The 23491-nt window shown below is 45.1% G+C and overlaps 1 protein-coding gene across 1 annotated transcript in view; it reads left to right on the forward strand.

Annotated features, from left to right (window-relative positions):
- Positions 1 to 23491, forward strand: part of ACER2 (alkaline ceramidase 2) — a 33748-nt gene that overhangs the window by 7872 nt on the left and 2385 nt on the right. Inside the window, exons 2-5 of the mRNA XM_040481359.1 lie at positions 3533 to 3647; positions 4389 to 4530; positions 12089 to 12226; positions 19355 to 19492. Of these exons, the coding sequence (XP_040337293.1) occupies positions 3533 to 3647; positions 4389 to 4530; positions 12089 to 12226; positions 19355 to 19492 (533 nt within the window). The remainder of the gene's footprint in view (positions 1 to 3532; positions 3648 to 4388; positions 4531 to 12088; positions 12227 to 19354; positions 19493 to 23491) is intronic.

Here is a 23491-nt window from a genome sequence, read left to right on the forward strand (position 1 = left end):
TATGAATATATATAATATATATGTATATAAAAATATATAATATATATACATAATATACATATGTATATAAATATAAATAAATATAAAACTATATATATGAATATATATAATATATATGTATATAAAAATATATAATATATATACATAATATACATATGTATATAAATATAAATAAATATAAAACTATATATATGAATATATATAATATATATGTATATAAAAATATATAATATATATGTATATAAAAATATATAATATATATGTATATAAATATATATATGTATAAAATATATATATATAATACTTTTTACCCCGGGGTAAAAAGCAAAATGTCTTCTATCCCCCAGCATTGTAGGAGAGGCTATAAATTGGAGCTCCTTGCACTGGGGAATGGCTAAATAAACCACTGCCATGTGCAGCATGTAGAGCAAGTGAGGTCAGTCTATCTGAACTAAGATGAAAAGGTTTGCATGGCCTGTTGTTGAACGAGAGAAGGAAGCAGAGTGAAGAAGTTATTATATGTGATGTGTGTGTCGTCCCATAAATGCAAAGAAAACGACCTGAAGGCTGTGAATCTGAGGTCGACGGTGATCTCTAGGGAGGAGGACAGCAAGGAGACTTTAGCTTTTTTAAACAGGAGAACACATTTATGTAGAAGGAGAAAGATCAGGTTTTAAGTTACCTATGGTAGAGCAGTTCCATTTTCTCCTTCTCCCCCCACCCCCTTCCTTCCTTTTGTGTTTAACAAAAGGAGAGCCACATTGAAATCATGTCCTACGTGCACAATTCAGGTACAGTTCAGAGCTTTTAGGTAACCACTGAGGAGGTAAGCCAAGGGGGTCAGAGTGTGACTAGGGGGTTGGCGGTGAAAATCAGCTCTGGGCAGTGGAAACAGCTCAGTGCTGGCCCCTGTTCTGTGGGTGACTGCCTCTTTGACCTTGGCCAGCCTGGGAGCCTTTCTGGACCCTCATGTGTTGCCCCTTGTAAAACAAGGGGCGGTCTTAAACCCTCTTATTTTAACTCTTAAAGATCTGTCATTCTTTAAACGATTCCTTAGAAGGTTGAAGGCTGTGGTCATGACAGTGAACAGCTTGCTGTGGGATAATGTACGTAGACGGTACACTGTTCCTCCTTACCTGCTTGGTGAAGAAGAGTTGGCCGTGTTTCTAAGACTGGAGACTGTACGCCAGCTGGGACATCTGAGACCATTTATTCATACTCTCACTCAGGGTCACAAGTAGCTCAGGGGCTTCCCATGTGGGATGGAGAAGATCCCCACTGGAACAGACTCACCAGGAAAAAAGTACCCTCTTCTCCAGAATGGTGCAGCCCCGCGGGGGATTTCAGTCTTAGGTTTTAACCACAGGCACCAGCCCGGCTCCCATCCCGCTGCTGACGCAGGATCTGGTTCTCCTTTCTTTACTTACTTTATTTCCCTCCTACCCGGCCTTTCTCCCTTTCTAGAAGTGGTGTCACTTCTAATCGCTCTTGCTCCCAGATGGTGACAGGGACCTGCATAGGCCACTGACGTTGCCAATCCTTACCTACACACCTCAAGTCCTGGGGTTTGCTGATGCATTTTGATTCGTTGTGCACCAGTGCAATTTCCTGGGTCTGGTAAAGCCTTTCTACCCTGGTTCCTTCAGTTCACTTCAGACACCCATCCTCTTGGTTCCCCTGTGGCCTCCTCTGTACTGTTCAACATGGGTGACTGGTCTTCTGAAGGATGCCAGGCCCTTGTCTTTCTGGACTTTATCTGCCCCATCCTCCTATCTCTGAAAGTTTTTTTCTAGTCTTTTGTGTGTGTGTGTGTGTGTGTGTGTGTGTGTGTGTGTGTGTATGTGTGTGTAATCCTCCCACCCCTCCCCATTGGTGTTGGTCTTTTAGACTTAGCTGTGGTCTTCACGTTCTGCATACTTCCTGTGCCTGCAGTCACTTATGAGTCATGATTAGAAGTGAAACTTAAAAAGCTGCATGTCCCTACCACTTGGTACCTTCTAGGATGGCCCTATTTGAAAACAAAAACAATGAGAAAATAACAAGTGTTGGCAAAGTGGTGGAGGAATTAGAGCCCTGGTACGTTGCTGGTGGGAACGTAACATGGTATAGCCACTGTGGGCCACCGTGTGGTGGTTCCTCAATCAGTCAAATATGGAATTACCATTGGATCCGGTGATGCCAGCTTGGGAATATGCCCAGAAGACAATGAGTAGTCAACAGCTTGTACATGGATGTTCGTAGCAGCACCATTCATAACAACCCATTAATGAGTGAAGGATAAACAAATGGGGTATTCAGATGATGGAGTATTATTCAGCCACACAAAAAAGAAGGAAGTACTGATACGTGCTACAACATGATGAACCTCAAACACATTATGCTAAGCAAAAGAAGCCAGACACAAGGGTCATATATTATATGATTCCACCTTTATGAAGTATCCAGAATAGGTAAATCCGTAGACACAGAAAGATTAGTGGTTGCCAGAGCCTGGGGCAGGAAGGAGGGAGTAGAAGGTGCCTGCATACTGGGTATAGGATTTCTTTTTGGGGTGATGAAAATGTTTTAGAACTAGATAGAGGTGATGGTTGTATATTATGAGGGTATTTAAGGACACTGAATTGTACACTTTTTAAAATTTTTTTTAAATGTTTGATTTATTTTTAAGACAGAGACAGAGCATGAGTGGGGAGGGGCAGAGAGAGAGGGAGACACAGAATCCGAAGCAGGCTGCAGGCTCTGAGCTGTCAGCACAGAGCCCGACGCGGGGCTCAAACTCACGAACTGTGAGATCATGACCTGAGCCGAAGTTGGACACTTAACCAACTGAGCCACCCAGGCGCTCCAAGAATTGTACACTTTAAAATAGTTAATTTTATGCTGTCTGAATTTTACCTCAATTAAAAAAAAATTGGGATAAAGGAACTGGCTATGACCACACCGCCCCCCCAAAAAAAGATTAAAAATAAGTTAAAAAAAAAAATTTCAGGTGAGCCGGCCAGCATGATAGTCACTAGCCACTTGTGGTTGCTGAGCACATGTAATACGGCTGGGCCAGATGGAGGTTGCTGGAAGGATGACATTCATACTGGACTTCAAAGCCTTATGTGAATAAAAGAATGTAAAAGAGCTCATTAGTGATATTTCAATAGTGATTATGTGTTGAAATGATACTATTTTGAGTATATTACATTAGATAACCTATATATATTTTTAAAAGCAAATACCCCCTGGAGAGAAAAGAGGCTTCAATCCACACTAGAACCTGAAAATTTGATCTTTACCTAAGGTTTGAAGCTGCCCCCATAATCAAAGAGATGGGAAGGAGTCCCCATGAAAGAAGTCTTAAATTTCCCTGTATCTGCAGTTAAAAAAAACCAAAAAACACAAAAAGCAAAAAAACATAAGAGCTTAGACAAGAGGTATGGCCACATTCCTCCCAGTTTGCAAAGAGCATATTTGGAACACACGGCTTTGTTTTTTGCCCTTTGACTTAATATTTCTTTTCATTTTACATCCCCCCCCCCACCAGATCAGCAATGTCTTATTTTTCGTCTTACCGCCCATCTGCATGTGCTTGTTTCGTCAGTATGCAACATGCTTCAACAGTGGCATCTACCTAATATGGACTCTCTTAGTGGTAGTGGGTAAGTGGATTCATTTTCAAGCATGGGCTGAAAGGGAGGAAATGGAATTCTGCACACTTCCTGTCCTGTTTGAACATTATGTTTTGTAAACCAAAGTCACTCTGACGTCTCAGCCAACTTTTATTTTGCTTGCTTGACGCCAGAAGGAGGGCTCTTTTGAATACGGCCTTGATAACAAGGTTGACTGTAATTATCACTTAATTGCCTTCGAAGGTGTATTTATGTAATGGCTATCGGTGCTGTGCCAGTGCCATTTTCTGACAACTTCTGAAGACGATCACATGAAATGATTGAACTCTGATGAGACTTTAGTGTAACGGATCAAAATTTTAAAAAAAGAAAATTCTAGATGTTTGGAGCCTTCATTGTTCTGGGAAACACTTGTGCAATTTCCATTTCCTTCCACAGCAGGTTGGGAATACTTAACGGTGAGAGAATGTTGGCTCGTTTACTGCCTGTTCCCATGAAGCCTTGGTGGATGAGGACAGAGTGTGTCTAACTGTAGGATTATTAAAGTTCTGATGTGCTGACATTGGGTCCTGCTTGAAATCCGCTCTCTAGGGCTTCAAGCGTGCATGCCTAGGTGGTAGGGGTTTCTGCCTTTAGCTTCTGCTTTCAGTGCGAACGTGATCTTGTGACTGGGACAGTGGTTGGTTGAAAGGGCGGTCCTTCAGCAGTGTATTGGATTTGTGAGTCTGTTCTTCTGTGGTGACCTTTGTGATTGGTTGTAATTGATTCTAGGAATTGGATCCGTCTACTTCCATGCAACCCTAAGTTTCTTGGGTCAGATGCTTGATGAACTTGCAATCCTTTGGGTTCTGATGTGTGCTCTGGCCATGTGGTTCCCCAGAAGGTATCTACCAAAGATCTTTCGGAATGACAGGTAAGCTCGTGGCTAAACATTTTTGCATTCACTGCTAGGTGCAGTACCCAATATATCCACGTATGTATCAAGAAAAACACGATGTAGCCTAACTTTGTGATGAGCTTATCATATACTTGTTTAATATCCACTGATTGTTTAATCAGTTTGTTTATGGTCTGACACGATAAAGAGGAAATTTTAGTATACTTGAAGAATTTATATGCTAGTGGGGGAAAATGTCAAATGTCTCTCTTATAGGATATGAACAAAAGTGGAAAGATTTTCAGTGGGGGAGAAATTATGGAATGGTAGTTCAAAGACCTTTGGTTTGCTGCTAGGACATTTCCTCGAGTCCAGTCAAGTTCTACCATTTGCTAAGTTTACAGTAGAATTCCACTAAGGAATTAGTTCCTGCAGTTATAGATTCTGTAGTTGTCAAACGGTATTGGTTTATATTTCTGCTGAGATCTACACGCATGCACACACACACACACACCTTTAAGCTGGAAATTCAGAATTTCAAGAGTGGATGCATTTTATTCATTAAAAAACCTTTAGTGTTCATTTTTATTTTGAGAGAGAGAAAGAGAAAAAAAAAAATGAACAGGGGAGGGGCAGAGAGAGAGGGAAAAGAGAGGATCCCAAGCAGGCTCCGTTCGAACTCACAAACTGTGAGATTAGGACCTGAGCTGAAATCAAGAGTCGGACGCTTAACTGACTGAGCCACCCAGGCGCCCCAAAAGATGCATTTTCGCATCTATTATGATGCTTATATGGTTATCCATCAAGTATTTTTTTGAACACTCAACTATGTAATTTTCTAGGCACTGGGCTTTGGCAGTAAACAAAACAGTAGTCTCTGCCTTCAGTGAGTTTATACTGAAGTTGAGGAGGGTACAAACCAATGAACAAACAAACAATACAATGTTATGGTAAGTGCCATGATAAAAAGTAAAGCTGGTAAGGGGTAGTGGTGACATGGGGTGCCGATTTAGAGTTTGGTCAGGGAAAGCCTTTCTGAGGAGCTGTATGAGGTTTGTTAATATCTGAAGGAACAGAAGAGAGCCAACCTCATAACGATGAGAAGGGTTCCTAGAATATACTACCCACATATATTTCTCTGTAGGACACTGTGTTTTGTCACTATATATGGATGTAGTCTAAAAACATGGATATAATTAAGCAAGCTGTGTATACCCAGGGAAGAGCTCTACTGGGAAAATAAAAGAATTCCTTACGGTTTTTCTGGTACTGTGACCAGGAATAGGAGTTTTATACATGTTAAAGATGAGGCTCCCTTCTATGGATGGAGGTGGAGGAGTGTCCATAAAACACGCTGACTGCAAAAAGCACATGGTATCTTAGTTTGAGAATGAACCAATCTTTTTTTGAGTATATGTTTTTGTATATGCACAGAAATGCCTGGAGGAGGAAGACAGGCACCGATACCATTGGCTATTCTTATTTTTTTATTTTTATTTTTTTTTAATATTTATCAATCTTTGAGAGAGAGAGAGAGAGAGAGAGAGAGGCCGAATGTGAGTGGGGGAGGGGCAGAAGAGAGGGAGACACAGAATCCGAAGCAGGCTCCAGGCTCCGAGCTGTCGGCACAGAGCCCGACGCAGGGCTCGAACCATGAGATCATGACCTGAGCCCAAGTCAGTTGCTTAACCGACTGAGCCACCCAGGTGCCCCACCATTGGCTACTCTTAGGAATGGGGAGAACCTTCACGTTTGCTTTTGATCTATACTGCTGTACAGTTTTTGTTTTTATAGAGTGCATGTTAATTTTTAACACTGAAAATATATTTTAAAATGAGATAGGGAGAAGACCTACTTCAAGTGAACTAGCTGTACAGTTTTCATTGTACAAGAAGGATTTGAATTAAATAGTATTTTGAGTATCATCGAGCAGCTCAGGTATCCTCAAGGTTCCTGGATCACAAAACCACGAGGGAGTGAGCCAGCTGCTTACTAGAAGTGATAAGAAGGGCATTTCTGGTCTTGGGAGAAATACGGTCTCCTTGGCTGAGGCTTTCTCCTCAGTGGGGGAGGGAGGCTCTCATGTGTAGCAGGTTGGTTTGGGCCGTCTCCAGTTTCCAGTCTTGTGCGTGTTCTGCTTCGGTTACGGGACTGGAAAGGAAGCACTTAGAAAGCCCTGGGAGGTGGAGAAGGGGCTTCCTGACTCTGGCTGAGAAACATCATTTACTTTTGGCCTCTCCTTTGGTGTCGAAGGTGCCCACCGCTCACCTCCATCCTTGCCCTGAGCCTGGGGTGTGGGAGGTTGAGCGCTGAGGGGCCTCTTGGTTCTCAGATCTGAGCTTTCAAGTCCTGGGATCTGAGGGAGAAGCTGCGAGCATGAGAAGAATGGTTTTGTTTGTTCATGGCCCTCCGGAGGTGCCACTTGGAATTCCAAGCAACTATTTTTATTTTTATTTATTTATTTACAAAAAAATGTTTTTAATCTTTATTTTTGAGGGAGAGAGAGACAGAGCGTGAGTGGCGGAGGGGCAGAGAGAGAGGGAGACACAGAATTGGAAGCAGGTTCCAGGCTGTGAGCTGTCAGCACAGAGCCAGATGTGGGGCTCGAACTCATGAACCACAAGATCATGACCTGAGCTGGAGTTGGACGATTAACTGACCGAGCCACCCAGGTGCCCCTCCAAGCGACAGTTTTTAATGTGTTCATGATGTGAAAAAGAAAAACTTTCTCTCTTTTTTTTTTTTTTTTTTTAAACGTTTATTTATTTTTGGGACAGAGAGAGACAGAGCATGAACGGGGGAGGGGCAGAGAGAGAGGGAGACACAGAATCGGAAACAGGCTCCAGGCTCCGAGCCATCAGCCCAGAGCCCGACGCGGGGCTCGAACTCACGGACCGCGAGATCATGACCTGGCTGAAGTCGGAAGCTTAACCAACTGAGCCACCCAGGCACCTGTTTCTTCACTTGTCAAACCAGGGAAATAATCATCTTGTGAGGGGATCCTGCAGAGCACACATGGTGAGCATACAGAGTTAGCTTTCATTACTACCAATGGCATATGGAGATTTGTGCCGAGCATTTCTGAGATACGCACATACATTGAAGGAGAAAGTGGGAATGAACAAAGAAGAGGGATGGTGTTAGGGGAGAATAACACATTATAAATAAGGAGTTCAGGTCTATTCGTCCACCTTTAACTTGCCAGTGACAGGCAGAGCAAGACGACCAGACCCCTTTTTGTGAGCCTCACTGCCTGTGACATGGGGACAGGTGCAGCTCTGTGCCCAAGTGGTGGGCCAGACCAAGGACTTCACATCAAAACCAGGGATTGTGTGGCTTCGCTGTTGAAATTTACCAGTTGACGTCTGTTTGTGATCTCGACTTTGCAGGAGTGGTTCTAAAAACACGTTAAAAGTAGTTCCAGCCTGAGATCTCTGGAGAAAGGAGAGCGACATGTGGTGGCTAAGGGATTGTATCAGACAGGCATGGCTTTGGGTAATAGGTTTTGTTTTTAAAGCCCTGGTACCTCAGTTTGCTCATCTGTAAAGTGGAGATAAGAAGAGTACCTACCTCATGGGGTTGGAAATGTATGGGAAAATCCTGTAAAATATACACTACAGTGTCTTGTACAGAGTAAGGACTCAGTAAATGCTAGCAGTTATTACGAATGTCTAACATTGGTAAGTATTTTGAAGGTAAGGTCTAGAACAGCAGGGAAATTAACGTTTATGATATAAACAGGAATAGTTGGCAGGTCCTAAGAATCATCATACGCTCAGCTGTTGATGGTTATTAATAAATAAAACATTGAAAAAAATTTAATTATTTATCTTTACATTTTTTTTATGTTTTTTTTTTTTTTTTTGAGAGAGTGGCAGCGTGTGAGCAGGGGAGGGGCAGAGAGAGAGAGGGAGACACAGAATCTGAAGCAGGCTCCAGGCTCTGAGCTGTCTGTGCTCCAGCACAGAGCCCGATGCGGAGCGCGAACTCACAAACCATGAGATCTTGACCTGAGCTGAAGTCGGATGCTTAACTGACTGAGCCACCCAGGTGCCCCTTACTTACTTTTAAGGGGGGGGGGGAGCAGAGAGAGTGGGGGACACAGAATCCGAAGCAGGTTCCAGGCTTTGAGCTGTCAGCACAGAGTCCAACATGGGACTCGAAGTCACGAACTGTGAGATAATGACCTGAGCCAAAGTCGGATGCTTAACCGACTAAGCCACCCAGGCACCCCGGTTATTAATAATTTTTACACATTTTTGTTTTGAGAAAATAAACTCCAAGAACAAAGAACTATTATAGGCTAATTGTTTCCATTTCTTAAAGATTTATCCTCCTGTGATTTTTTTTTTTTACGATTTTGCCTCCACATGATCTAGGGACAGCTCTCACTTTATAATCCAATTCAGTTTTTAAATCCTGAGTTGCATAGGTGCAGACTGGGGTCTGGCCATCCTGCTCTAAGCTGGGTAACTTGTGGCCAGGGGCTTAGACTCTCTGGGTCTTATCAGTTCCTTACTTATAAAACGACATGGGCAGACCTTCCAGGACCCACTGCTCTAGTCCTATGAATATCATGGTCTGGTTGTTCTAAATAGATCATGTTTTAGTCCTACAGGGTAGTTTAGAGCAGTAGATCTTAACCGGGGACATTTCCATCCCTTAAGAGACATCTGAGAAGTCTGTGGATATATTTTCGGTGGTTACGGTGATGGAGTTTTATCATCCATAAAATCAATTTTACTTTGGAAAAAGGGCTAAGGGCGCCTGGGTGGCTCAGTCAGTTAAGCATCCAACTTCAGCTCAGGTCATGATCTCATAGTTCAAGGGTTCGAGCCTCATGTCAGGCTCTATGCTGACAGCGTGAGCCTGCTTTGGATTCTCTCTCTCTCCCCCTCTCTATCCCTCCCCCTGCTCACACTCACTCTCTCTCTCTTGCCCTTTCTCAAAAATAAACATTTTTTTTTTTAAAACGGCGGGGAGGCATTACCAAGTTTTTGCTATAGAAAAGGGGCACAGGGTCTGATATGGTTGAAAACCACTGCTCTAATGGGTGGCTAATGATAACAGTAGCAGCTTTATTATAATATTATATTGATGGTGTTGGGCTACCAGGGTTTGATTGGGAGAATTGAAGAAGAAGGGGTGATAAGGGTTCCCTGACCTGGTGCTCCAGTTTGAGCCCACAATGGGCTGGAAAGTTGAGAACAGGACCAGAGACCACAGTAGGAGTTGCCTGATGTCACTGATAAGGTAACACCCTGTCAGACCCCGTCCCTCCTGGACATTCCCAGCTCTCTGGTACCCAGGACCTCCGGGTACCCAGCTCTCTGGTACCCAGGACCCTGACTCTGGGGTCAGTGGGACTGTCCCTGTGACTTCTGTTGACTTCTGCTGGTTACAGATTTGTATGTTCATAGGTTGTTTTGTTGGCTAAGCCACCTTCTTGAGGCGCATTCCCTCACACCCTCTGGACCGACCTGGGAGGTAGTCTGCCTGTGTTCTCCTTGAAGAAAGCAAGTTTCGTCAGGTTTGCTGCCTTTGAACTGTTTGGCAGACCTCTACAGAGCAACAGCAGCCCAGATTTTCCCCGAGAGTAGATCTGATTCACAGTAATATTATTTAAAGTCTCACTTGTTCTCACATGATGGTAATGGTAACAGTAAGAGTGGATTTGATCAGCACATACCGTGCATCAGTCACTGTGTGAAGTGCCTTAATGCTCACGGGAACCCCACGGGGTAGAGAAACTTGGGGCTTAGAGCGTTTCGTGACTTGTCAAAGGTCCCACGGCTAGTACGAGATGGAAGGAGAAAAAGTGACACACATCTGTTAGCTGGAACACCTGTGCTTAAATCGCCGTCGCCCTCACTAACCCACCCCTCAGCCATTGATCTAGAGAAGCGATGCAATTTAGGAATGGTGTTGTTTTTTGTTTGTTTGTTTGTTTTTTCCAATCTGAAAAGGCTGAAAGGCCTTGGTGTGGTTCATAGAATCTCAAAACCCAGTGAAAGAGTTATTGTGGGTCCATAAGAGTTATTGTGGGTGTGTGATGGGGGGAGGGGAGCTGCGGGCTGTGGTCCTCAGAGTGGAGCAGGTAGCCTTTCATCCAGTAGCAAAGGCTGCCAGCCAAGGCCAGGAGGAAAACAGGCTTCTCCTGAGAACTTGCTGCCTGGACCCTTTCCCACACATGTATTTTTTTTTTCTCTGGTTGAAGTTCAGGGCTACAATTCCTGTCCATTCCAGTCAGAAAGTTGGCCGCCCCATCAATGATTTCCTGTGCCTTGATGATAAATGGTTTTCCTCTCTAAGAGATAAATTTGTATTTTGGAGGTCTCAATGCACTTTGATTTCTTTATAATGGAATTTCATTCAAATTAGTTTCCCAACTGTGACCTGTTCCAGGGCTCGCGGCCAAAGTAAATTGTGCTAATGAGGAATAAAAGAAACTTCAGGAAAATCATGTGCTCCTAAATTTCAGTCATGGATGAGGCCTTAGGGATCATCTAGTCCAGGCTTTTCATTTTATAGATAAGGAAATGGAGTCCCAGGGAGAGAAGGAGGAACGCGTCCGGGATCACGTCGCCACTTCTGGCACTTTCTACTGAAAGCACCTCCACTGAAGGGAGTGAGGATGGCATTTTTCTAAGATTTGTCAGGTCAAAGACTTGTCAACACAAAATTCCAATGCATGCTAGACTGTGACTTGCCAGGACATAAAGACACGATTAGAATTTTTTCTTAAGACTTAGTTTTGTGTACTAGACAGATTTTTTTTTTTCCTTTTAAACTAGGGAGCTTTATGGTTTCTAAGTGGTCCCTGGTTTTCTTGTAAAAGTCTTACCCATTTGCCTTGTAGAACAGGGCTTGACAAGCTGTGAGCCAAATGGGTCCATTGCCTGTTTTTGCAAATCAAGTTTTATTGGCATACAGCTGTGCCCAATCACTTACTGTCCACAGTGGTGGACTTGAGTAGCTGCGGAGACCTTGTGACCTGCAACACCTAAAATATTTACTCTCTCACCCTTTATAGAAGTTTGCTAAATGCTGCTGTAAGAGATCTGAAAACAATAAAAAGGACACTAAGAAAATAATTACCCGTATCTCACCCTCAGGGACTTACATGGATTCTCATTTCACCATTCTCCTGGCTTTTTTTTAAGTTTGTTTATTCATTTTTGAGAGAGAGAGAGAGAGAGAGAAAGTATGAGCAGGGGAGGAGCAGAGTAAGAGGGAGAGAGAGAATCCCAAGCAGGCTGTGTGCTGTCCGCATGGAGCCCAACACAGGGCTCAGCCCCATGAACCATGAGATCATGACTGGAGCTGAAATCAAGAGTCTGACACTCAACTGACTGAGCCACCCAGGTACCCCCTGGCTAAATATTTTGAAAATTTCTGGCTACTTTCTAAGAATAAACTCTTAGAAGTAGAATTGGTGAGCCCATGGTTGTGAGTGGGTTTTAAACTCCTGGTACCTTGCGCACGACGTCTTCTCAGCTTGCATTTCCGCCTGTGGTGCCTGTGCTTTGCCAGCATTCATCAAACAAACAAGACCTCCTTTGCTAACAGTTTGGTTTTGCTTCCATCGATTCAGGGGCAGGTTCAAGGCTGTGGTCTGTGTCCTGTCTGCGGTCACAACGTGCCTGGCGTTTGTCAAGCCCGCCATCAACAACATCTCTCTGATGACCCTGGGGGTTCCTTGCACTGTGCTCCTGGTTGCAGAGCTAAGGAGGTGGGTACCTTCATTCTTCCTGCCCACCCCTCAGGCTGCCCCTGGGGTGGGAACATACCGGCTTCTGGGGTTTTTGTTTGTTTGTTCGTTTTTTACTGCCCTCGACTGTGGAAAAGGAATCGGACTCCTCACATAGAGTTAGTTTCTGACTATTGGATTGACAGCACATTTGATGGGTTGGTTCAAAACGTTAACGATCTCACTTCCAGAAAGAGGGGAGCAGCTGTTTAGTGGATGCAATATATCCCAGTGATCGGAAGCTAGCTTAGCAGGAAGATCTCAGGGACCTGGTGAATGCCCAGACCAACCTGCCTAGACTTAATTCTGTACAAAGAATAGATCTGTTCCTAGGACGAGAATAAGGAGAAGAGTCCTAACGAGGCTATTGCATTCACACACAGAAGGAAAAACGAATGTCTATATACGAGGCAACATTGACTCCAGGTATAATACCGTTGACTGTGTTATTTTCCCTGAGGCTTAGTCTCTTATTTACAACCTATCAGGTAAAGCCTTTGCTATTTGCCTAAGGATTTTCCTTTGGGAAGTTGTATACTCAAGTTCAGGTTGATATCTACAAGTAGTTTAGCCTTGTGTGTACATGATCTCTTTAGCCCCCAAACACATCTAACCACTGTCCTTATTTTAATACCCTGAAAATGCAGCTTTTTCTTTGTGCCAGTGTTTAGAAATGCATTTTAATTCATGACTTTCTCACTGCTATGGATGTAGCGTGTCCTAACTGAAGTCTGGGGCCCCTCTTCCTTTGTGTGAGAGTTGCTCTGTGTAAGATGTTGTCAGCTCTCCCTTCAGTCTTTGAGAGGAGACATACGGTTCTTCCCACTGCTCTGCCTCTGGGGGTTGCTTTGAATGTCAGCAATACCAGGCAGGGTCAAAGGTGGTTGAAGAAGTATTTTAAGGCACTGGCTGGCAGAGGAAAGAAGCTGTCCCGTCTTGTCTTGTTGCTTTCCTTCGGTAGCCTTGGAAGAGTGGAAGAACAAGAGACTGGCTTGGGAACGCTAATAGATTTTTGAAGCTCTTTGGGAAACACACACGTTGTCAATAAAGAGATCTGAAATGAATTTGTAATGGTCCAGTGGTACTGGCTTATATTAGGCCTGATGTGAATAGAATGTTCTGGACGTAGGTTTCTTGAGAATTCACTGCAATCTAGTTCATTTTAACTCTTGAATCTAATATGTTTTAGCCTATAATTTTGTTAAAAAGTAGCTTCAGGAAAGAGAAAATATTTTTAACTAATAATATTTAGGGGCGCTTGAGTGGCTCAGTCAGTTAAGTGTCTGACTTCAGCTCAGCTCATGATCTCATGGTCGTGGGTTCGAGCCCCACATCGGGCTCTGTGCTGACAGCTCAGAGCCTGGAGCCTGCTTCAGATGCTGTGTCTCCCTCTCTCTGCCCCTCCACTGCTCACATTCTGTCTCTCTCAAAAATAAATAAATATTAAAATATTTAAACAAGAGCAAATGGGGTTAGGACAAGTGGTTAGGACAGATTACTGTTTAAATAAATTCTGCTTCACAAGTGTGATCTTTAAGCAAGGAAAAATTTTCCTTTAATACTCTAATCTTTGCACATAATTACAAAAGAAATCTTCTGTTTCGTACTTGAGATCTTCGCCCCTGAAAAGCTAGCCATCACTGCAGCTGATTGGTCTCCATCATTGTAACCAATGGCAGCATCATGGGAAGTATCCCTCCATCCTGCCAGGGTCTGTCTTTCAGCCTAGGGATTATTCCCTTCTTTCTCTTATGCCTACTTTATTCCTGTAAATTGTCTACTGGCCCTTGATCCGCCTTTCGAAAAAAATTTTTTTTTAGTTTTTTAATTTTATTTAAACCCAAGTTAGTTAACGTACAGTGTGATGATGGTTTCAGAATTCAACGATTGATCACTTACAAATAATACCCAGTGCTCTTCCCAACAAGTGCCCTCCTTAATGCCCATAACTCATTTAGCCCATCCCCCCTCCCAACACTCCTCTTAAAAGGTCTTTCCCTTTGGCCTGTAAAAACACTGGAGTCCCTCTTTCTTCCCTAGCAGTCAGCCTGGACTCAGTCCACGACTCTCTCCAGCCACCACCCTTTCTCTCCCTCATCTGTCACAGCCCAGCATCTTGGAAGTGTTTATTTTATATATATGTGTGTGTGTGTGTGTGTGTGTGTGTGTGTATAAGTGATCTCTATGCCCAACGTGGGGCTCGAACTCAAGACCCCAAGATCCAGACTCATACATTCTACCAGCTGCGCCAGCCAGGTGCCACAGCCCAACGTCTTTAAAAGTGGCCTTCGGGGCGCCTGGGTGGCTCAGTCGGTTAAGCGTCCGACTTCAGCCAGGTCACGATCTCGCGGTCCGTGAGTTCAAGCCCCGCGTCGGGCTCTGGGCTGATGGCTCAGAGCCTGGAGCCTGTTTCCGATTCTGTGTCTCCCTCTCTCTCTGCCCCTCCCCCGTTCATGCTCTGTCTCTCTCTGTCCCAAAAATAAACGTTGAAATATATTTTTAAAAATAAATAAATAAATAAAAGTGGCCTTCATCTGCTCAGCTCTCATTTCTTCAGCCCGCTGCAGTCTAGCTTCTGTCCCACCTCGCTACCCAAGCCCCTCTTGGCTGTGCGTCCAGTGATGGTTTTTCAACGTAACTTATGTGTTCTTCCCTCAGCTATTTGCGCAGTTCACCCCCCTCGTCTTTGAAACCTTCCCAGTGCCTCGTAGGATGCCACACCCTCCTGGGATGCCACACCCTCCTGGGATGCCACTCCCTCCACGGCTTCTTTTCAGTCTCTCGTGTAAGCTCGTTTGCTGTGCACCTTTGCGGGTAGGGGTCCCTTCAGGTGACAGCTCACCTCGGCTCTCCTCCCTCTACATTTCCCCCTGAAGGAGCTCATCCACAGCCTGCAAACATCTGCAAACAACTCCCAGCTGTGTGTCTGACCCCGTCCTTCCTCCTCCCTCCACCACGGTGCATCTAGCTGCCTGTCCGACCTCTGTCCCCACCTGTCACAGCCATCTCGAGTTCAGCCAGATCACCGATCTGCCTTTTCCAGTTCTGGCTCTCCCAACATTTCCAGCAGCAGTAAATGGCACCATTTACCCATTTGCTCAAGACAGAAGCCTGGCTTCCTTTTCCTTTCCTGAGCATCCCCCCTGATCATAGTCCTTTTTCTATTAGTTGACATTACAATTGAGATTAAAGTTCAATATCCCCAGTGTGGCCCCTTGCTCGCCTCTAATATTTTATGGAGTTGTCTTAGCCAACATCGCAGTTAGGATGAAGTTCAAAATCCTGACGTAGCCCCTGCCTGCTGTAGCTCTTTCCTGCATGAAGCTCCCTGCTATACTCTGCCCTCAGCCGTTTTGACCTTCCCTATCCCCAAGGGGGCTTAGTTCTTTCTGTCTCCAGATCCTTGTTCATACTGTCCCCTTCCTTCTGACCCTTCTGTTTGGCTCACTTCTGGCTCACCTTTGACTCACCTGTTTTGGCTCAACTGTTGATACGCCGTCATAGCACCTCAGACTTCTTTCTGGCCCCCAGCCTGACTGTAATTAAAAAATTATTTGTGCTGCTGTTTTGTTTACGGTCTGTCCCCTCTGCTTGATGTAGGCTCCACGGGCAGGAGTGGGGCCTCTACGTTCACTGCTGTGTCTCTGTCCCCACTGGGATCCCAGCAGGGAGAGAGAAGGTGGTTGTTGGCCGGCTTTGATGCAATTCCCAGACGAAGAGATGTCTTTGTTGCTCTTTGCATTTCCTTCCAGGACCTTCCCCATTGTCATTAGCAATGATCTGTAATGTGCCAGCCAAATATTTCTCCTCCCACCTCCCTCTGCTCAGAAGGAACTGGGGAAGCTTTTTGTTTCTCATTAGCCTCATTCCTAAAGCTTGTTCCTCGTCTTTCCGAACCTTCTCTCAGACAAGGAAGCAACAAAATTTTACTTGGGGTTATGATTGGACATTTACTGAAATTTGTGGTGGGGTCATATTACCCAGGGACTCAGGTGCATTTAACACCTTTTAAGGTTGGCGCTTTTCTTCTGATTATTAGGATTCAGTTAAGGAAAACTTCGAGAATACAACAAAGGGTCAGGAAGAGAACTGTAGCCATCATCTCAGATTTTTTTTTTTTATCCTAAAATAGGGCCCTCCTTGTATCTATCACTTTTGTTCTGTTGTTGGTTTTTTTTTTTTCTCCATTTAACCTCACGTTTACATTTTGATCTAAGCCCTGAGAAATGGGAATAAAACCCAAAGGAACCCAGGTTTGGACAAGACCCACGGGGAGATATGCCTGGTCAGTAGCAGGCCGCAGGACCTGTCCCTCTAGAAACAGAGGAAGGGACATCATCAGGCCACCCTGAGACCTTGACTCTGAAGTGCTTTCCCCACATGTGACTCATCCCCTGACGTTCTGCCTCTCTTGCCACTTCAGGATGGCTCTGCTCCTCCTCTGTCTCAGCTCCTCTTTCTCTGCCTCCTCAGGTCTCGGCTTCAAGGGCACCTTCTCAGATAGACCTTCCCTGACAGCCCCTCCCCCATTACACTGTCCACATCGGGGGCACCCGCCAGTTTCCTTCCTGACACTCATCACTAGCTGACATTGTTTTTATTGGTGTAATTATTCGTCAAATGTTCACGTAGGCACTGCCTTTCCAGCATATTGTGATGTGTTCTGGTGTGCTCCTTAAAAAAACAAAAACCTACACATTTTGGCTTAAGTTTATTTATTTTGAGAGAGAACACACATATGAGGGAGGGGCAGAGAGAGAGAGAGAATCCCAAGCAGGCTCCACACCAGCAGCGTGGAGCCCTATATGTGGGGCTCGAACTCATGAACCCTTGAGATTATGACCTGAGCCAAAACCAAGAGTCGGACGCTGAACCGACTGAGCCACCCAGCTGCCCCCAAAGTTTCTAGGTTTAATTGAGTGTACATGGGTCCTCTTTTGTACCAGATTGGCCATATTTGTTGACATTTGTTTTTGTCCATTTTCATTTTAAAATGGCAAGGCAAGGGTCCTGTTCATTTTGCCTTTCGTAGTGCCTGGCATGGCTTCAGAGAATTTGGTACACAGTCAACATGGTTACTTTTTTTTTTTTTAATCCAGAAAAAAAAAAATGTGTTCCTAAGATCCCTAGGATCTCATTAACATTTTCCTTTACTACCTTGTTTTGTCTATTCATCCAGCAAGCATTTATATCATGCCTATCCTGGGCTGGGCACTGCACACACTTGGGGGCAGGTGTGGCTCCTCTCTCACTGATCTTGCAGTCTGGTTGGATACTAGACATTTGACAAATAATTACACCAATAAAAACAACGTCAGCTAGTGACAAGGGTCAGGAAGGAAACTGGCGGGTGCCCCCGATGCGGACAGTGTAATGGAGGAGGGGTGGTGCGGACAGTGTAATGGAGGAGGGGTGGTCCGGGAAAGTCTATCCGAGAAGGTGCCCTTGAAGCTGAGACCTGAGGAGGCAGAGAAAGAGGAGCTGAGACAGAGGAGGAGCAGAGCCTCTGTGAGGGAGGAGCAGGTCTAAGAGTGCGCCGTTCAACAAAGCTAAGTCGGAATTGAGTCGCTCTGATCAGGGGCCTCTGTTGTCCCAAAACATGTTTTGAAAAATTTTCAAGGAATGCATTTAGCTCTACAAAAGGGTATTTCAGTTTGTTTTTTTCTGAGTAGGACTTTCTGAACGTACTGCCCATCCTGTTTTCACCGAGGCTTTTACTGATGCCTCTGCCAGGCAGCTGGGAAAGGTACCAGCAAGTGAGGCTTCGGACACCTTACTTGTTCAACAAATATGAACAAATAAACATGACCCCCTTCTCGGGTACAGATGTCACATTGGACCCTGGGACCGGGAAAGAGAGCTTGATTGACTGAGGAGTGGCCCGTGGGGGAAGGAGGGGGAAGGAGACTCTGAGGGAGGGTTTAGAAGGACCCTCAGCCACCAGCTGCCTCTGGACATTCCTCCCTAGGAACAGAAGTCACCCCGTTATGAGTGATTCGGGAACAACAAAAGGAAAATAGTTGAAATTTCTTTGGGCTGTTAGTATTTGTTTCCGAAAGCATTTTGTCCTAGCGTAGGTCAGAGTTCTTTCCTTCATTCAGCAAAGAGTGGGAGCCCTCTGTGTGCCCAGTGTTATACCAGGGGAAGACCAACTATCAACAAATAGCTACGACATGAAGGATGCTAGAAGGCTTATAATCCCTACAGAGGACATGACAGGAGAGGAGGGGGTAATGGGGAATTGGGAGGAATCACTTAGGGGGCAGAGACAGGTGGTCCAATGGTTAAAGACAGTGATCAGGAAAGGGTTTACTGAGTGACATTTGAGCAGAGACTTGGGAGACAGTGAGCCATGTGGTTTTGTGCGAAAGAACATTCCAGGTGGCAGCAGCAGCCGATGCTGAGGTCTGGGGAACACGCCCGGGATATCTGACGAGCACAAGGATCCCCGGATGGCGTGGTGGATAAGCAGAGGCAGCGAGGGGCAGAGTATGTAGGAGAGCAGGTGGAAGGCAGAGGAGAAGCCGGGACGTGTGGGGCCTTGTGGGCTTTCCCTCTGGTCGGAAAGGAAGACACGGGAGGCTTTGAACGGAGCGTGGAGAATGGACCATGGGAATGAGGGAGGGAGGACACAGTTGTCATAACTCAGGCAGGAGAGGACGGTGGCCTGGACTCAGGCGGGGGTGGTAGGAGAGGCCAGCTTTTGGGTATATATTGAAGGCAGAGCTGCTGTGGGGTGTGTGGAAAGAGAACAAGGACTCCAAGACTCTTGGCCTGAGCTTCCGAAAGCATGGAAGATTCTTTGGAGGGGGCAGGGGGAGATCAGGAGTGCATTATGGACATGTTCAGTTTAGGTCCATAGCACAGGTGGGTAGACACGTCAAGGCGGTCAGGTATGTGAGTGAGTCAGGGAGAGGCCTGGATGAGACACATTGGGGGCCATCTGTGCATGCATGGTGTCTATATCCACAAGCTTGTGGGGTGACAGTATGTTGGGCTGGACCTCCAGTGCCAAGGGCCTAGGGGGATGTGAGGAGCCAGAGGAAAGTGGCCAGCGAGCTGGGTGGCAACCAAGCCTGATGGCGACCTGCTTTCTGGATCCCTGTGCAGGTGCGATAACGTGCGTGTATTTAAGCTGGGACTCTTCTCCGGCCTCTGGTGGACCCTTGCGCTCTTCTGCTGGATCAGTGACCGAGCCTTCTGTGAGCTGTTGTCGTCCTTCCACTTCCCCTACCTGCACTGCGTGTGGTAAGCCCCCGCGACCCCACGGGGATCTGTGCTTGTTGTCAGGCATCATTCTCCCTGCAGGGTGCGCAGGTGTGTGAGGGGACAGCACAGGCTGAGCGCCTTTCTCCTCACAGAGACCGTCAGGAAAGTGTGCTCAAAGGCGGAAGGGGCTCCAGGGAGCAGGCTTAGCCAGAACTAAAAGACCTAATTGTGCGTGTTTCAAGTCTGCGGTCTCTTACCTTTAGCTCCATTACTAAAGCATAAAGGAGCTTGAAAACCGAATCTGTAACCTGAGCTGTAGCTAGATCTCTAGGGAGGGGGGCGGGGGTGGGGGGTAAGGCTTGGGACAGATAGGATGTGGGGCCTGGGATGCCCAGGTGACAGCATCACAGGTCATCTAGGGACAGTCTCAGCCACTCCCTTTCCAGACAGAGACGGATGCCCAGAAGGGGAAAGCGAACTAATGCTTCACCTGGGCGTTCAGTCATAGGGAGTTGGAGCGTCTATGCATTGGAATGCTCAGGTTACACGGTGAAGTTTGAAAATAAAAAGCAGCACGTGGTTTACCGAGCAACACTCAACAGTTTCCACTCAGGAAGCTGAGGGAGGAAGTCAGAGCGGTTTCTTCCCGGGAACTGCTTTAGTGACAAACCCAGAGTCCCGTTTCCCTCCACCCGCCACGACTTCTGATTGCAAGAGATAACAAGGACCAAGAGACATCTGCTTTAGGACGGCCCTTGTCAGTTGAGAGCACCCAGGGAGAATTCTAGTGGTGAGGAGTTGGAAAAACTCTATCAGATCCAAGATTCACAACAAGCTTGACTTCTGTCAGGCGATGCCTAGGACTCTGGTTTGGGAGAACTCGTATGAATTCCTTTGAACATGAGAATTTGTAATATATCTAGCAGGAGACACAATCTGCTCTCAGCGGAAGGCTTGGGGACTCCCAGGACTGTTCGCAGAAGACAAAGTAAAACAGCACAAACTGGAGATTCTAGTCTGAGGGTCCTTTGCCTGATATTTTTTAGGTTCAACCTCGACTTACAGTGTATAGATTCACTAGTATGAGTTTGTTGAGTTATAATGGAGATAATAAAATGCAGATTTTTTTAAATGTTTATTTTTGAAAGAGATCAAGGAAGGGGGGAAGGGCAGAGAGAGACAGAGACAGAAACAGAGCTCAAGAGGGGTGGGGCAGAGAAAGAGAGACAGAGACAGAGAGACAGAGTGAGAGCAGGGGAGGGGCAGAGAGAGAGGGAGGCACAGATACTGAAGCATGGTCCAGGCTGCAAGCTGTCAGCACAGAGCCTGATGCAGGGCTCGAACTCACAGACTTTGAGATCATGACCTGAGCTGAAGTCGGATGCTTAACTGACTGAGCCACCCAGGCGCCCCTAAAATGTAGATTTTAAGTGTATGATTTGATGAGTTTTGATAAATGTGTACACGTGTGTAAAGACCTCATTCAAGATGTAGTACATTTTTATTAATCCAATTTTAACAGTTTAAGCAAAATTTAAAAATTAGACTGTAATAACTTTGGCTCAAACTTAATTTGTTTCTAAGTGTTGTGTGCTTCCTGCCTTGTTTTTCAAAGGTGAAAAACATCTTTTTGTACCAGTTGGGACGTTTTAAGAACAAATTTAAACCGAAGTATAGAGAGAGGCTCTCATAATTCTGTCTGCCAACGAGTGATAACCATTGTTCTCAACCTGAGGTTTATTCTTCTGGATTTTCAGATTTGTTTATTTAAGTAATTTCTGCACAATGGGACTGTAAACTCACGACCCCGAGAATCAAGGGTCATACGTGCTACAGACTGAGCCAGCCAAGTGCCCTTTCTTCCAGATTTTTGTCTATTTCTCTAATTCTACCTTTACTTATTTAAAAAAATGTTTTAAGTTTATTTATTTTGAGGTGGGGGTGGGGAGGCTCAGGGAGGGCAGATAGAGAGGGAGAGAGAGTCCCAAGCAGGCTCTGCATTGTCAGCACAGAGCCCAACGTAGGGCTAGAACCCACGAACTGCGGGATCATGACTTGAGCCGTAATAGAGTCAGACACTTGACTGAGCCACTCAGGCTCCCCTCTAATTCTGCTTTTAAAGAACAATTCTATACATGATGCAAATGATCTTTTTTTTTTTTTAAGAGAATACTAGATATATTTACATCGATATATCTAGATATCTATCTAGGTATCTATGTATCTAGATATATGTCCAAATTCAGGGAGATTATCTAGATCCAGGGAGATTATATATATATATTTTTTTTTTAATTTTTTTTTCAACGTTTTTTATTTTATTTTTGGGACAGAGAGAGACAGAACATGAACAGGGGAGGGGCAGAGAGAGAGGGAGACACAGAATCGGAAACAGGCTCCAGGCTCCGAGCCATCAGCCCAGAGCCCGACGGGGGGCTCGAACTCACGGACCCTGAGATCGTGACCTGGCTGAAGTCGGACGCTTAACCGACTGCGCCACCCAGGCGCCCCTAGGGAGATTATATTAATGAACACTTTTTAAAAATCTGTAAGATAATGCCTTTTACCCATACTGTCCTATATACTAGATATTATTAACTCTTGAATCTTAACCTGATTAAAAATATTTTTATTTTCATGTCTTTGTAAGAAAAATGGCCTTCTTATTGAACATCTTTTCCAACATAAGCTTACTCTTTGTATTTCTTCTCTTGAAAGGAGCCTTTTTGTTGGTCTTCTCTGCAGAGTATTTCTATTTTTAAAAATTTTTTTCTAGCACCTAGTGCCTGGCACATAGTAGGAGGCAGTCATTACTGTCCCATAACTAGGTGTGTGTGTCATGCAAATTTGCATCATTTTCAAGAGTATGGAGGGTACTACATTGAGCCCTCCTGGGGGCAACATCCAGCATCAGTAATTATCCGCCTGAGGCCAATCTCGGCCTTGCTGTCTTCATCCACTGCCCACTCCCACACTGATGGTTTTATTTTTATTTTTATTTATTTATTTTTTTAACGTTTATTTATTTTTGAGACAGAGAGAGACAGAGCATGAACGGGGGAGGGGCAGAGAGAGAGGGAGACACAGAATCGGAAACGGGCTCCAGGCTCTGAGCTATCAGCCCAGAGCCTGACGCGGGCTCAAACTCACGGACCGCGAGATCGTGACCTGAGCCGAAGTCGGACGCTTAACCGACTGAGCCACCCAGGCGCCCCCACACTGATGGTTTTAAAGGGCATCCTGTGAAATGATTACTTTTTGAGAGTTCTTTGGAATATAGGGATTTTAACTCTTTGGTCATGTGAGTACAAATCCCCCCCACCCCTTTCCATTTGTCTTTGAGTATATAATGATATTTTGGGGCCATGTTGATTTTAAACATTCATGTTCCAACATCTGTCAGTCTTTTCCTGTAGGGTTTCTGGGCTTTGTGTCAGTATCAGAAAGGCCTCAGCCACCGAAGTTTATAAAAACACTTTCTTTGATTGTATTTAAAAAATAGATTTAAAAGCTTTCATTCATCTAGAATTAGATTTCAGTCTAAGAGAAGGAAGGATTACATGCTTTTAGTTTTTTTTTTATTTTTTATTATTATTATTATTTTTTTTTTATTTTTTTATTTTTCAACGTTTATTTATTTTTGGGACAGAGAGAGACAGAGCATGAACAGGGGAGGGGCAGAGAGAGAGGGAGACACAGAATCGGAAACAGGCTCCAGGCTCCGAGCCATCAGCCCAGAGCCCGACGCGGGGCTCGAACTCACGGAGTGCGAGATTGTGACCTGGCTGAAGTCGGACGCTTAACCGACTGCGCCACCCAGGCGCCCCTATTTTTTTTATTTTTTATTTTTAAGAGACAGAGACAGAGCACAAGCGGGGGAGGGGAGGGACAGAGAGAGGAGACCCAGAATCCGATGCAGACTCCAGGCTCTGAGCTGTCAGCACTGAGTCTGACACAGGGGTCGAACTCACAAACCGTGAGATCACGACCCGAGCCGAAGTCGGACGCTCAACTGACTGAGCCACCCAGGCGCCCCAG

Source organism: Herpailurus yagouaroundi, unplaced genomic scaffold (genome assembly GCF_014898765.1).
Source record: "Herpailurus yagouaroundi ecotype Mexico unplaced genomic scaffold, PumYag 160, whole genome shotgun sequence".
Classification (NCBI taxonomy): Eukaryota; Metazoa; Chordata; class Mammalia; order Carnivora; family Felidae; genus Herpailurus; species Herpailurus yagouaroundi.